General features: G+C 37.8%; 1 protein-coding gene across 16 annotated transcripts in view; it reads right to left on the bottom strand.

Annotated features, from left to right (window-relative positions):
* GREB1L (GREB1 like retinoic acid receptor coactivator) overlaps nucleotides 1–16,523 on the bottom strand; it is a 183,866-nt gene that overhangs the window by 25,004 nt on the left and 142,339 nt on the right. For all 16 annotated transcript variants that reach the window (XM_025165066.2, XM_025165070.2, XM_025165068.2 and 13 more), the window contains 8 exons: nucleotides 15,791–15,919; nucleotides 13,699–13,833; nucleotides 12,088–12,285; nucleotides 11,127–11,307; nucleotides 10,418–10,610; nucleotides 8,313–8,446; nucleotides 6,288–6,627; nucleotides 4,000–4,115 (listed from right to left, as the gene is read on the bottom strand). In XM_025165066.2, the coding sequence (XP_025020834.1) occupies nucleotides 4,000–4,115; nucleotides 6,288–6,627; nucleotides 8,313–8,446; nucleotides 10,418–10,610; nucleotides 11,127–11,307; nucleotides 12,088–12,285; nucleotides 13,699–13,833; nucleotides 15,791–15,919 (1,426 nt within the window). The remainder of the gene's footprint in view (nucleotides 1–3,999; nucleotides 4,116–6,287; nucleotides 6,628–8,312; nucleotides 8,447–10,417; nucleotides 10,611–11,126; nucleotides 11,308–12,087; nucleotides 12,286–13,698; nucleotides 13,834–15,790; nucleotides 15,920–16,523) is intronic.

Below are 16,523 nucleotides of genomic sequence, written 5' to 3'. Positions count from 1 at the left end.
TTATCAAGGAAAATTATCCAAAGCTACACATTTGTGTGTGTCAAAAGTATTTGAACCTTCTCTTTCAGTAACTGGGGCGCCCTCTTGGGCAACAAGAACTGCAGCTAAACATTTCCAATAACTGATCAATCCTGCACATCAGCTTGGAGAATTTTAGCCCATTTCTTTTTACAGGACAGCTTCAACTCAGGGATGTTGGTGGGCTTCCTTGCATGTACTGCCCGCTTCAGGTCCTTCCATGACATTTCTATAGAATTAACATCAGGACTTTGACTTGGCCATTCCAAAACATTAACTTCTTCTGCTTTAACCATTCTTTGGTTGTATAACTTGTGTATTTTGGTTCATGACCCACTTGCTCTTGAACTTCAGTTTACAGACAGACACTCCAACATTTTCCTTCAGAATTTGCTGGTACAATTCAGAATTCATAGCTCCATCAATGATGGCAAACTGACCTGGTCCAAAGGCAGCAAAGCAGGCCCAAACCATGTGACTGCCACCACTACATTTCACAGATGCAATAAGATTCTTATACCTGAATGCATTTTGTCAAACATAATGCTCTTCTTTCAAGCCAAAAAGTTCTAGTTTGGTCTCATCCATCCACAGAACATTCTTCCAATAGCCTTCTGGCTTATCCATGTGGTCTTTTGCAAACTGTAGATGGCAGCAATGTTCTTTTCGGAGAGTAGTGGCTTTCTCCTTGCAACCCTGTCATATATACCACTGTTGTTCAGTGTTCTCCTGATTGTGGTCTCATGAACACTGACATTCACCAATACAAGAGAGACATTTAGTTCCTTAGACATTACCCTTTACTTCTTTGAAATCTCCTACACTGTGTGCACAATTATTAGGCAAGTGAGCATTTTGACCATATCATCATTTTTATGCATATTTTCCACCTCCAAGCTGTATAAACCTGAATGCTTATTGGATATAAGCATATCAGGTGATGTGTATTTGTGTAATGAGGGAGGGTGTGGCCTAAGGAGATCAACACCCTATATCAAGGTGTGCATAATTATTAGGCAGCTTCTTTTCCTCAGGCAAAATGGGCCAAAAAAGAGATTTAACTGACTCTGAAAAGTCAAAAATTGTAAAAAAGTCTTTCAGAGGGATGCAGCACTCTTGAAATTACTAAGATATTGGGGCGTGACCACAGAACCATCAAACGTTTTGTTGTAAATAGTCAACAGGGTCGCAAGAAACATGTTGAGAAAAAAAGACGCAAATTAACTGCCAAAGATTTGAGAAGAATGAAACGTGAAGCTACCAGGAACCCATTATCCTCCAGTGCTGTCATATTCCAGAACTGCAACCTACCTGGAGTGCCCAGAAGTACACGGTGTTCAGTGCTCAGAGTCATGGCCAAGGTAAGGAAGGCTGAAACTCGACCACCACTGAACAAGACACATAAGTTGAAACGGCAAGACTGGGCCAAGAAATATCTGAAGACAGATATTTCAAAGGTTTTATGGACTGATGAGATGAGAGTGACTCTTGACAGACCAGATGGATGGGCCCGTGGCTGGATCAGTAACGGGCCCAGAACTCCACTTCGACTCAGACGCCAGCAAGGTGGAGGTGGGGTACTGGTATGGGCTGGTATTATTACAGATGAGCTAGTTGGATCTTTTCGGGTTGAAGATGGACTCAAAATCAACTCCCAAACCTACTGCCAGTTTTTAGAAGACACTTTCTTCAAGCAGTGGTACAGGAAAAAGTCTGCATCTTTCAAGAAGACCATGTTGTTTATGCAGGACAATGCTCCATCGCATGCATCGAAGTACTCCACTGTGTGGCTACCTAGTAAAGGCCTCAAAGATGAAAGAATAATGACATGGCCCTCTTCCTCACCTGACCTAAACCCTATTGAGAACTTGTAGGCCCTTCTCGAACGGGAGATTTATGCTGAAGGAAAACAGTACACCTCTCTGAACAGAGTCTGGGAGGCTGTGGTTGCTGCTGCACAAAAAGTTGATCGTCAACAGATCAAGAAATTGACAGACTCCATGAATGGAAGGCTTATGGCTGTTATTGCAAAGAAGTGTGGCTATATTGGTCACTGATTTTTTGTTTGAAAAGTCAGAAATGTTTATTTGTAAATTTTGAGTTGTTTGTTTATAATTCTCACTTTAACAGATGAAAATAAATGAGTGAGATGGGGGAATTTTCGTTTTTCATTTAGTTCCATAATAATTCTGCACACTAATAGTTGCCCAATAATTGTGCACATATAGATATGCTCCTAAGAAAGCCAAAACCTCACTTTTACTTTCTTGAATATTCAGGTTTGAGGTTTATTAACATTTTGGATTGTCTGAGAGCACTGTAGTTGTTCAATAATGAAATTCATCCTCAAAAATACAACTTGCCTAATAATTGTGCACACAGTATAGAGTATTACACACTTTTTTCTTGGTGTGATCTTGGTTGGTTGACTACTCCTGGAGAGGGAAACAGTGATGTTGAATTGCCTCTATTTGTACAGTCTGCTGGACTGTGGACTGGTGGAGTCCAATCTCTTTGGAAAGAGTTTTGTAAACTTTTCCAGCCTACTGAACATCATCAACTGTTTTTCGGAGATCCTCAGAAATCTCCTTTGTTTGAGTCATGACACACTTCCACATAGCTGTGTGGAATCAGATCAGACTTTGATAGTGAATACCCAGAATTCTGTTCTCTAAATAAGGCAGGACCTCCCACACACACACCTGATTATCATCCCATTGATTGAAACACCTGACTCTAATTTCCCCTTCAAATGAACTCATAGTCCTAGAGGTTCACATTCTTTTGCCACACACAAATATGTAACTTCAGATCATTTATTTATTAAATCAATTTATATAGCCACCCATCTCACCACAGGTGACTCTGGGTGGCATACAACAAAGCTAAAAACAGTAAAAATACATTAAAAATATATAAAACAAAATAAAACAGAGAATAAAAGGAAGTTAAAAATAAGGGAGCCACCTCACTAATTCCCCCATCCCCTGGAGTCCTCAGGCCTGCTGGCATAACCAAGTCTTAATTTACCTCGGGAAGCTCAACAATGATGAGGCCAGTCTCACCTCAGGGGGGAGAAGATTCCACAGCGCAGGCACCACAGCAGAAAAGGCCCGCCTGGGCCTGCCAGATGTATTTCCCTAGGTGACAGAACCCATAACATGCCCTCTCTGCTGCATCTGGTAGGAGGGGCAGATGAAATCGGGAAGAGGAGGTCCCTCATGCCATGCCATGAAGACCTTTAAAGGTCAACACCAGCACCTTGAATTTTCCTCAATATATCAATGAACAAGTATAATGTTTTTGATTCATTTGTTTAATTTGGTTCTCTTTATCTAGTTTTAGGACTTGTGTGAAGAGCAGATCACATTTTAGGTCATATTTATGCAGAAATATTGAACATTCAAAAGGGCTCACAAACTTTTATGATGTCATCGATATGTGTGGACTTCACTGCCCAGAATTTTCCAGGCAATGTGGTCATTGCTGAAAATTCTGGGACTTGAATTCCATATAGCTAGACAGTAACCAGGCTGGTGTAGGCTGATCTGAAACTGAATGGTGAAAAAGAGGGCTTTTCACAACTAGGGTATCACAGTTATGAGGTGCCCTCTAGGACACATTCTGGAACCAAGAAAAGGTATTTTGATTTGTCCAGATTTTAGCTCATATCAATTGTATGAAAATTCTATCTGTACTGCTGAAGGAGTATGCGGAATTCTTACATATTTTATATTTATGTTTTATTACTGCAACTGTGCACTATGTTCTTTGTGATTTAAAAATCAAACAAATATTCTTTTCAGTCAATGCTGTCTATTTTCCCAGCTGTTTGCATGTTTTTTTCCTTCAACCATAAGAAGGAAAAATTACAAATGTGCCATTGAAGATTAACAGATTGTCACCTAAAATAAGAAGTTGGAAATAATGCAGATATTTTAAGAAGCTTTTATATTTGCACTATGGAGTAACTCAGCATACCTGGGAAATGTTTCTCCTAGTGGATCCTTGCCAGTTAAAACAATAATACAGGGTAGACCTTCTAAATCTTGGTAAGTATGAGGAAACCAATCATCTTCTTCATTTCCTCTCCAAGCCTGTGAGAAAGAATAACAAGAAAGCTTTCAATCTCCTTGTCAGGGTTATTTCAGAAACCCTCTTTGTACCAAAAGTAGTCCAAGCAGAGGGTAGCAACGAAAAAGTAGGCCATCAATTAAAAAAAGAGGTCTGTAAAAAGCAGGAAATATATACAAACTGAAACTCTTGCGTTTGATAAACTAGAAACATAAACTAAAAAAAAAGTTTATAAACAAACTCTTCTAGAACTCTACTCTAACAGCAAAAAACAGTGAGAAGCAAACTATGTTTGCAGTTTCAAACAGTGGATCCTTACTTCCTTATACAAAGCAAAATAGGTGATTGCATTTTCCAAATATCACATTGTTTTTTCTTAAATGGCATTTCCCATGTCTTTTTCTCTGCTCATTATGTTGTTGATGTATCTGCTGTTTTGAAGGTCACTAGACGCAAACAAGACATGACTGAGAACCTTCAGAAACTCCATGGCAGAGAAATTTATGACAGAGGATCTCTATGCTTTCTTCTTTGCTCTCTGTGGTACAGGTAGCTCTGGAGCTGGCAAATAAAAATGGGTACATTCCCACTAGACAAGCCTTGTGAATTAGGATGATGTGCTATCTGTCTCTAAATCTTCTTGCCATGTTAGGTAAGAATTTCATCTGAAGTAAAAACAAACCTACAAACCACCTAATTTGGATCACTTAAGGAAAAGAAGAGTGTATAATTAAAGTCCACACAAAAACATCCAATGGCAAGCCATTAAAAAGTAAATGGGCCCTCACCATGCTTAAAATAAAATATTGCCAACTTTATAGTGCATTTAACTTATCCAACAGATTTGTCCATTACACAGAGAGTAAGAAAGACCTTTCCAGTGGCAGTTTCTTTTCAGCTGTTTGCTCCTCTCCAACTGACATTTTTCTGTCTTTCGCCCCCTCACCCATATGCTGGGCATTATGAGTCATTTCTTGTGAGGAAAAAATAACTTGGAAATTGAACACCTAACAGTGGATCAATGAGTCAATACAGTGTCTTGCTTTTTCAGAAGATTCCACTGTGAAAAGATCTATGATTAATTCTTTTCTCAGGAGTAAGAGCAGAAGCCATGTTTTCTAAAAGAAACCTATTCCCTCTTGCCATTCCATGCAGGATAAATTTGGAAACAGCGCACACTGCCGCCACATTACCATCTCACACTGTTCCCTATTTAGTTGAAGATTATAGGTTTCTACTATCCAGCTCCAGAGGCCTGCTCAGGTGCAAAGAATAAAATATAATCAACCTGAAGAGTACATAAGTAGTACTAGATTTGTTCAAGGGCAGGTTTGTATAATACTTGAAAATGACATGGGAAGAAAGAAAATGAAGAGCAACTTTGGGCTAGCAAATCATGGAAATCTCTAATGTAATTCATTTATTTTCAGGGTATCCATATTTGTTTGTTTATCAGATGTATACCCTGCCTTTTCTCCAGGAGCTCGACAGCACATACAGAGCTCCCTTTTCCAATTTTTCCCCAACAATCCTGTGAGGTAGTTGGGCTGAGAAACAGTAACTAGACCAAAGTCATCCAGTGAGCTTCCATGGTTATTAGTGGACTTCAGCCTGGGTCTTTTCACTCCTAGTCCAACACCTTAACTACTATACCTGACAAGTCTACATTAGTTATAAATTAATATTCCTCTAGGGGATCCATCCTAGTAAATTCTGTTTGTGTTAACAATAAGGGAGTGCATGATTTTATTTCTCACTGAATTTTTAAAGGAAGGAATGATGAAAAGAAAGACATTTTGCTATATATTCTAAATAAAAAGTCTGCAATATGTGTGATGCTCTATTATCAGACTCTACTAATAGCACTTGAACAAATACAAGCTGGTCAGAATATAATGGCCAATTTGGATAACTTGCTTCTTTGAGCCTCATGTCTCTGAGTTAATACTCATAATTTGTGGCCACAATTCTGCAAGATAGGGTCCTTCGTTCTATCAAAATATAAAAAACTCTATTCAATAAAGAGAGAATGCCTCTATCACATCCCCTGCTATATCCTGTTTCTATCCAATATAACTGGCTTCTCCATAAGAAATTTAACAGAGAAGTCAAACAATGGGCAGCTATATGTTTCCATGCAAACCTACCAGATTGAGCTATTAGTCACACATAAACAAGCAGCCTTTGAAGCTAACCTTTAATCTCTTCACAAAGTGCTTGGCAACCATAAGCTCTGAAGCCGGGTTCCCCAAAATGATTTCAAAACGATACTGCAGACCTAGTTTATCTCGTGCTTCTTGCAGCCTCTCTTTTGCCAGCATTGCCAGCTGCACAGAAGGAATTCGGATCACTAACATGTGGCCGCGGCCATTCTTATCCTTGCCAGGAGCAGTGATGATGTCATCCATCATGCTGAGTGTTTCTGGTGTGCTGTGATCTCTTAGTGAAGCCATGGTAGTGAGAGCCATCAAGGCTTCCAAATACTGCTGAATGAGGAGATAGCAGCGAATCACCATGCTGTGCAACCTGGGATACCTTTAAAGGACAGAGGTCTTTTTTAGTCAGTCTGGTATAAACATATCTGGCATGAAAGATTATACTTCTGTTCCGGATAGCTGGAGCCTCCTACTGTGCTCAGTTGTACGCACATAAGCATTGTGCTTATATATATTTCAGTTTGAAAGGTCACAGACATACAGATGGACTCTAGTAGCCACAATCTAAGCAAGTATAACAAAATCCCACTGAAGTATGGATTATTTCTTGATATAACCTCTGCTCAACATGGTCATGCTGGCTGAAAATTCTGGGATTTGTATCCCAACACATCTGGTACTATGGGGTTGGAAAAGGTGCCTTAATATTTTCATAATTGCAATCAAAAGCCTGGCTTATACAAAGTTCCACATAAGAACTGGAAGATCCCAAAGGCAGAATTTCAGCAACCTTTTTCTCACCTATTGATTTAAATTAGGAAGTAATAACTTTATTTTACAGAGAAGCTATTTATACAATAGCCATGGCACACACAGTACTAAGTCATCACTACTTTTATTTATTTATATTTCAAATTTGGCCATTGCCCATCTTTTAACCATGGTTCGCTAAACAAAACATAAGTTTACATATAATGTGAACCAACAAAATTGCCATTTATAAACCAGAGAGGAAGTGTTCACCCACTATGTTCAGTCAAAACCAAATAATTCACATTATGATTTAACATGTGTGAACTTGGCAATGCTAACAGGAAGGGAAGCTGTCATAACCTCTTTGTATATGAGCAGCAGTCCCCTTAATGAGTGGTTGCTTGAAAACAGTCCAATAGTGTAATCTAAACTAGCACTTTGTTTTAGCATAATTTACCAATTTACCATAAAGTGTCTTCTGGCATCTTAGAGACAAATTAATTCATTAGCACAAAAGCCTGAACAGAGCACTGCCCCCTTAATCATATGCATGCATGCATATGATAAAGTAGTGATCCAGAAAACCTTAACCAATAATAAATTTGTTAGTCTTTAAAGTGTTACAAGACACACTGTTTTGCTTCAACAGCTTATTGTTCTCTCAAAACTGTCACAGTAGCTAGTTAAGTTGAAACCATTGGAAGATCATGCCAGAGAAGCAGTTTTCAAGACTACTAATTAGTTCTTAAATTAATTAAGTTTATTGGATTACAATTTGGTGGGATTTTATTATTAGTCATTTGAGAACATTTTTAGGGTTAAATATATAGAAATTAATTCATTTATAAGTAAATATAATAATGCCAGACTAGGTACTAGGTCCATACTAGCCAATGCTGCCTGATCTTAGAAAGCTAAAGAGAGCTGGATCTGATCAGTATTTGGCTGGGAGACCCCCAGGAAATACTAGGGTTGTGAGATAGACTGGGAAGTTGAAAAAAAAAATTACTTGAGCAATCATATCTTACTCCCTTTTGGAATATATGCCCAAAGCATTACTCTTTTAAGGCTATCATTGCTTAAAGGCTAGGGTCACTCAGAACGTAATTTAAAGATAACACTTATCCATGTTCCTCAGATTTATACTGGGAATATTTCAGTGTTAACAATATTGTAAGAGTTTATCTAGATAGGATTAACATTCTTACTGTTTCCCTATATATATATACGTATTGCATATACTAAATAAAAGAGGCTTTCTGGGTGTCCAAACATACAGTCCTGGCTAAGTACTATCCCCAAAGCATTTACCTCTCTAAGAGCGTATTCACCATTTTTTCAAAGATTTCATCACACCTCAGAAGAGGGCTTGTGATTCCCCACTGCAGAGATTTGCTGTATTCATTCAAGCCAAAGTACAGCTTCTCATCTTGGCTTATTTCCTCCTGTTTGATATATTGCAAGCAAAGTGATTCTCACAATCAGGTTACACTTATCCTGTATTTAAAACATAGGCCCGTTGTCCCTTTTCCCCTTAACAGTGAACATAATTATGTTTGTACACTTTATCAATGCTTTCCTCCATTGTGAACAATGTATCTGTTGAACACAGCCACAGCCTTGTTGAGCTCAGACTGTTTAGCTGAACTATCCTTCCCAGAAGAGCCATTGCAATTCCAAATAAAAGACTCTAAGATATACAACAACATAAAAATTAACACATCCCTCAATCTTTCATCCTTATTACTCCATTAACTTCAGAATAGAATTCTGAACAGAAATCAGAACAGAATTAAAATTCAATCAAAATAGAACCAATGGATCATCAAACAAATCAACCCAGAGTTCTCACTAGAGGTACAAATGACCAGGCTGTAATTATCCTACTTTGGACACATTATGTGAAGACATGGCTCTCTGGAAAAGGTTCTAATGCTAGGAAAGGTAAAAGGAGAGAAGAGGGCAGCCAGCAGCAAAGTGGATGGACTCAGTTAAAGTGATGATGAGTGCACTGTTGGAAGATCTGAAATACCAGGTATAGATCATCATAGAGAAAATCTGTCTATGTGGTTGCTAGAAGTCGAAAAGGACTTGATGGCACATAATCAAGCAATCAATCAATCAATCAATCAATCAAAAAACAGAAGGCCAGTCCAATAACACCACAAGCACTAGATTTATTAATTCCTGGAGCTGAAGGCGGCATAGATAGTACATAATTTCCAGCACAACTCTGTGAGAAAAGTTGGGACTGACCCATAAAAACCTAATAAGCTTCCATGACTGAGGGTGGAACTGAACCTACACCCCTCTGTTCCTAGTATAACATTTTACCAACTACACCACAGTAGCTTTCAATTTCCTGTCAGTCAGTCAGTGTCCTGGGGAAAAATACATTACAGTATTGCAAACAGGTCTGGATGTTCCAGTTAAGGTAGCCTGCTAACAGGGATCAAGCGTTCAGACTCATCACACATGCTCTGAAACCACTTTACTGGCTTCTAAGCCCAACCATAAGTACTATGATCTTCATTTCTTAGAATCCAGGTAAATGCTAGATCATCTTCTCCCACATCATCTTGCCCACATGGTGAGATCTATGCTTGAAGTTTTTTCCCCCCCAGATATTCCTACGTTCAGAATTAAGGAAAATGGGAAGAGAGGATTTTGAAGTGAGGATCCCTCTGTGGACAAAGACTTAAAAAAAATGTTCCTAGACTTTTCTACATTGCAAGTAGGAAATTGAAAGCTACTGTGGTATAGTGGTTAAAATGTTATACTAGGGACAGAGAGGTGTAAGTTCAGTTCCACCCTCAGACATGGAAGCTCATTAGATTATCATGGGTCAGTCCCAACCCACCTCACAGAGTTGTGCTAGAAATTATGGAGGGAGCTCCAGGAATTAATAAATCTAGTGCTTGTGGTGGTATTGGACTGGCCTTCTGTTTTTTATTGATTATGTGCCATCAAGTCCTTTTTGACTTCTAGCAAACATACAGACAGATTTTGAAGTGGGTCATTCTTTTAAGACACTACTAATTGAAAAATTTTAGCCAACTGTTTTATTCTATTTCTTTCTTTGTGCAATTCACTCCAGAAATCCACTTCATAACTGAAAGGCAAAATTTAAATTCCTGAAAATAAAGCTGGAACTATTACTAAATAATTTCTAGGATATCAAAGGTAAATGAAGCGACCGGTATTCTGGCGAGTTACTAAGATGAGTACTGTACAAGATGAATATCTTATGAAACCACTCCCTTCTTGAATGCAACCAGAGTTTGATAATGAACTGTGTAAATCAGCTAAGAAAGTAATCCCTCTCCCTATGCTATCAGTGAATTTGAAGCCATGCTATTCAGAATACATAACATTGCCTGAGAACTTTATTTTATTTGTAACCTTTAGACTCTTACCATATTGCCAAACTGTATCCAGTGCACCTCATTTGCTGAGTTGATTCGGGATTGGAGAGTCTGAAGGGCATATGGGAAACAACTCACTTGGAGGACAAGGAGGTTGAAAGCTTCAAGGACCTCTCTGCAGTTTATCACTCTATCAGCAAGTCCGTGACTAGGCTCTCCGTGAGACAGCGAGCTTGAGATAGCACTGGGAAGAAAGTCAAAACATGCATGTCCAGGATACCAAAACAAAAAAGATTAAAACAGAGACCACAGGATTCACTCGGTTCAAAAAGAAGCATGAGAGCAAATCCAGAAATAATGAATTCATATCTTTTCCCACCCTTTAATATAAACCAACAGAAGTAACTTCTGTAAAACCTATTCCTGCTTAAATATTGGTACCACTGAATGCTATCCTCATTTCACAAAAAATATTTCTACACATTAAGAACAGAAAAACTACAACAGCTGCGCCAATTTTAGAAAGACATCACTCCTCATTCAGGTAACAAAACAAAATGAAATAATTACAGATGTAGCTACCTACTTCTCAATCCAGAAAAACCAAGGTGTCTTTAACACAGGTTTGATATAGTTCAGTGACCAAAGGCATTTCTTGCTACATAACTTATGACAAGCAACCTGAGCACAACCTCACCATTGGCTTATAATCTGAATTCTACAGCTTAGTTTTAAACCTTATGTTGCTTCAATGTGTTACCTTGTTAAGTCCACATGGGCATTGTCATGTACGAGCACAAAAAGAGTATATGGATTCTGTTTCACTCGCCTCATGAAACCATCAAATTTTGTTTGAACCTCATTGTCAAGCCGCACCACATACTTTTCAGCTCTTTGGTAAGCTGCTCCACTTTCTTCAAGCCCTAAGTCTACAAGAACACCTAGAAGAAGAAATGAGGGCTTTATCCAAGATTAAAAAAAAGATCTTTAATTAGTTATTAAAGTGTCAAAATCAGCACGCAAAAGGCATTATTACAAATTCATGCTAGATGCATGTTTATGCATATAAAATTCATGCTAGATCTGTATGTAGGATCATATATAACTGTGCATCTATTATTACAGCAGCAAAAAAGATTGTAAATGGCATATTTACTCACACTAATCATCTAGAACAGAGTAAGAAAAATCTACTTGAACAAATAATAGATGAGAATTAGCGTTTACTTTTCTTTCAAGTAGCTTCTTATCCCTATGAGGCCTTTCAACAGTTTCAGAGACTATTTTCTCATTTATGAAATCTTCTGTGTTAAACAGCCCTGTAGGTATTTGCATTACACACGACCGCTTTGCAAAACTTTAGAAAATTCCTTCACAGTGCAATGTAAACAAAGCGTCTCTCTCTGAACAACTAAAACAACTGTGCTTTTTGCAGTGCTCGTGCAACTGCTTCAGAAGGTGCGCAGTTTTCTTCACATACATTATTCAAAAAGAGATGCTTTATCCATACTCCCACATATTGCAAAGCACTTCATACAAATGCTTTCCATAATCCTACTATAATGCCCATATACACTAATATAATTCCAGATCTTTTTATTGTGCAGCGGGGTTGTCAATACTGATATTGCTCCTCTATCTCCCCTTGACAAGGAAAAATAGAATTCTGAAAAATAAGTGTATACTAGCTTTAATCAGCATCTTTTCTCTTGGCTATTTACCTGATTGTCGAATCCGCTGGATGGTTTGTTGGACAAGGACCTCTGAACGAGGAACTACAACAATGAAATCTACTTTGCTGAAGTGGCCCAGATCCAGGCTTTGGCTGCCACTATCTGCTATGGCACACACCTGTGACAAGAGCTTTCTGGCAACTGTGAGTTGTGGTTGATAAATCTGGAAAGTTTCAGTATCCAACTCTAGGATAAAGTAGAATCATCATTTATTTTCTGGTCCATAAGTTGGCACTGAGACCCAGGGCTATATGTGGCCCCAACAACCAAAGCCTCTTGGATTCTATAAATCACTATTTTAAAACAAAAAATACATAAAATTATAATATACATCTTAAAGTAAGCTTCTCATAATTAACCCGTAAAACACCTAGGAAAAAAAAATCTGATTCCACCCATATGCATCCATTTTGCACCATCATGCTGCCTACCATGGCCTTCTCCGTTACAAACAATGTTAGGTGTGGCTCCTGAACACCAAAAGCTGGTCTGTCTCCCTTGTAACTTAGAGCAATCTTACCTAACTTGGCACCCTCCTGATGTGAGCTGGAATTGTAACTTCCAGAATTCCAAAATTGTTAGTAGGAATTCTAGATGTCACAGTCCCCACACATCTGGAAAATGGGGAACTGGGGAATGCTGATCTAGAGAAGTCTGATAATTAGTTTCTGTCTCTGAAATGAATCATGCCTGGGCCTTGCTATAAGGATATAAGAACTGGAGTAGAATTCCCCCCCTTCTCTGCAAGATCTTCATCTCTTCACACATACTCAGGTTTATGGTTTTGGGAAAAGACAGGATGAATAAATGATAATCATATAATATGAATAGTATAAAATGCATTAAATAAATAGCATAAATAACTGATTTCAATTTTAAAACATTAGCCTAAATCTGGGCAGTTACAGTATTAGCATGTTTAACAAGTATGCTTAATGTAACTTATAGTTTGACAGAAATGCAGACATGATCATGGATTAAGATCTTTTGCAGGCCAAGAACTTCATTTTTTAGAAGGGGCTCAATATTCCCAAATGTAGTCAGTTTTTTAATGTTTCATGGAAAATATTTCATGAAAATTTTTAAAATATATTTTTGAAGAAATACATGTACTGACATACTGTCACTGATTATTCATAAAGAATATTATTGACACACACATTATTTATGCTCTTTTACCTAAATTACTACTAATTATACAGTTTGATCCTAAGTACATTTCTGCATTAATAGATTCAGTAAGGTCAATGAAATTATCTCTTAAAGTAAATTTAAAGCTGTCACCTACACCTTTTGCCAACAGGCTAAATATTGGAGCTATGCTTCAGGCTGTTATTTTAGGAGAAATTCAATTCTAACTGAAGAAAAATATGGCAATGTAGCCTTTGATTTCCCAAACGCACACATACAGATATTCCCTTCTACTTTTTCCAGTCATTAGCATACAAACTCCAAGGAATCGCCAGCAAGAGTTTCATGACTGTACCATCTGATTTCCAGGTTTTCTATGGTTTCACTGTTTGAGCAGGTGATGCAAAATTATCCAATTCCTAAGCATAAGCTAAAGTTGGAGTTTGACATAAATCATTTCTTCCTTACCCAGTTCTTGAGTGGAAACCATGGCAGCTGCTTCCTGAGATGATACACACTCATTAACGTCTCCGCTGAATGGAATGACAACATTATCTCCCCGTCTCTGTTGCATCATCTCTAATAACTTGTCCAATTCATCACCTGATAGAGAAGTTGCTCATAGTATAAACATTTATCTATCCCATTAAATACTTTGCAAGAAATGGTGCGAGGCCATATAGTACTTTAAATCTGAGGCCCCAGAGCTCCATAAACCTTATGTGGGTCCCCAGATGCCTTCCAAAAGTTATAACCAAACTGTAATGTTTAATGTGATAGTGTGGTAGGAGGGGGAATTATTGAATATATAATTTGGGAGCTAAATTGTAACCTGTTAGCATTTAAGTTACCAAGTTATTAAGAATTAATTAATTTAAATGTGGCTTTTGTCCTGGCCTCATCTGTCTTTTCAAATGTGGACCCAGCATGTTACTCCAAGTCCAGCCCTCATCCTAGAAAAAACTGTGCACTTCTGGTTTCAAAAAAGACCTCCTCCCACCATCATTTTTAATAGCTCCAGTTAAAATACAGATGAAGGACAACCAGGGACATCCAAACTACCATAAGGAAGCTACAGAGGATGATTCATAAATACAGTATGGCAATATGGCATTGTTTTGCAGAGGTCTTGCTTTTCCTGAAAAGGAGGTTCCAAAAATAACGCTGTGGCTCTTCTCTGTCCCATTCCCATTAGTATTCCACATGTCTACATATTTCAATTTCATCTATTTTTTCTAATAACCCCACCAAACTGCTTTGAGAGGTTGTCCAAAAACATGAAGCAAATATCCCAAGACAACTATCACTCAACTTGTTCTCCCTTTTCATCAGATCTAGATGTGGCAATCTCCTTCACCAAATAATGGTTGGGAATTACTCATAAACTGAAAGAGGGTCAATCAAGACATGGCAAAGTTTATAGTAAATAAGAGACTAGCTAGAAGGAAAGTGTTTGGTAGAACAGAAATATTGTTTAGAGTTACTCTAACCCAGGAAAACATGAAACTGAAAGTATGCTGAGATCACCTTCAAAAACCATTCTCAGTGCTCTCATCCATTGCAAGAAGACAGACAGCAATAGGGAAACAGGTCATTTCACTGATGGTGTCAAATTGTGGAAACTGAACAAATCACTTAGTCATTTGAGTCTTGGGGCCACCTATCAAACTTTCATTTTGCTAATGAGGCTGAGCTTCAAAAGTATTTCCCCCCAAAAATGGCACTAATTTATTCTTGCAGCAGAGTTTTATTATTGTGGCTCCTGAAATACACAATTTACCCCTTGGAGAGCTTGCATACATTTTTCTTTGGTTGGTTTCATGACTTAAAGGTATGGATCTGTGGATGTGGAGAAGCCTCAGAGTAGGTTTGCTCAGGTGGATCTTGTCAGCAGTTTAAAGCCAGGTGTTTCAGCTAAAAGACCTGCAACTTTAAGGCAAGATCACCATTTGTGACTCTGAAGTCTTCTCGTTTCACTTAGCCATTGTTGAGGCAAAGTCTGTTTTCCTTACTGTTCTTTTGACACAGCAATGATTGGATGACTTTAGGATCCTCCTGCCAAAGTCAGCCTCAAAGTGGAGACTGTAGACTGAATGCATTGGAGTTTAGAATCCAAAGATGGAAAATAACGGTTGATTACTGCCATTGTTTGAATAAAAAACACAAAGTTTCACCTCTAATTTCTCTCCTGCCTTGGGCAAAGCACAGAAGCTTCTAGCTTGGCAGAGAACAGATACTTAAACAATTAATAACATCTGGAGCAAATGATTCATTTGTATTAACATTAAGAGGAAATAAGTTGATGCCTTTAAGAACAGAGGGAAAAAAAATTATTTTCTGCCTATTATCTCTTTTTCTTTACTTTTACACATATACTCTTCATAAAATTTGAAGCTTCCCTGAACAATTTTATGATGAATCAAAATTACCTTATTTTTTTTTAAATGACAGACTGTGGTAGTCAGCATGAAAGAGCTAATTTTCGAGATGCAATTTTCTGATTTGTGGAAATGGCCCCATCATTAATTCAAAGTGATGGCAGACTGTAAGATTCACTCACCTAAAGATGTGTTTTTGAAATGTGATGCCAGAAAACTAACTTTTCCTGTAATGAGCTCATAACTTATCTCCTTTAAAAACTCACTGGTAGTAAGCATGCTCTCTGCCAGAGCTCTAGACTGATATTGACCTATGGAACAGGGGGGAGAAAAAAGAGGGAAAAAAATCAAGACGTTGCTTATGTGTGTTTCACCTTCCTCTGTTTCTTTTAACACTCTCCAGAAAAAGCCAAGTAACTGTAGCCTTATGTAACGAAGACCTCTGTATATCTTTTATTTATCTAAGCATCATGAAAGTCTGAAGACGTCTGAATATATGAACTTGGATACTTTTTTACCTTTCAATATGTAACAATGCTGTTTTTTAATTACTATTCAGCAAACCTATTAGTAGTTCCAATTCTGAAAGAGAAAACATAGCATTAACAAAAAGGATTTGATATACACTCTGGCTTCAGTCCCAACTTCTCCAGATCTCACCCCACCAGTAAATGCTTTTTGCACTCTATCATTAAAATACAAATTTGGTTTGTAGATTTTTATTTCCCATCATCTCTGGGCCATGTATCTGGTAGAATTAAGTTACAAATGCTATGAGCATTCACACATGATACTAATGTTTAAAATCCTACATACACTCACTTAGAAACAAGTCTTATTTAAATATTACATTTATAGCCCACCTTTTATCTGAGATTTCAAGGAGGCATAAATTAGAAGCCTGCCCCTAATTTT

Source organism: Python bivittatus, unplaced genomic scaffold, assembly GCF_059951505.1.
Source record: "Python bivittatus isolate LINGU-HERP-01145 unplaced genomic scaffold, Pbiv_v1 ctg000840_np1212, whole genome shotgun sequence".
NCBI lineage: Eukaryota > Metazoa > Chordata > Lepidosauria > Squamata > Pythonidae > Python > Python bivittatus.
The sequence above is the reverse complement of the archived record's forward strand: the minus strand, read 5'-3'. Positions and strand labels throughout refer to the sequence as shown.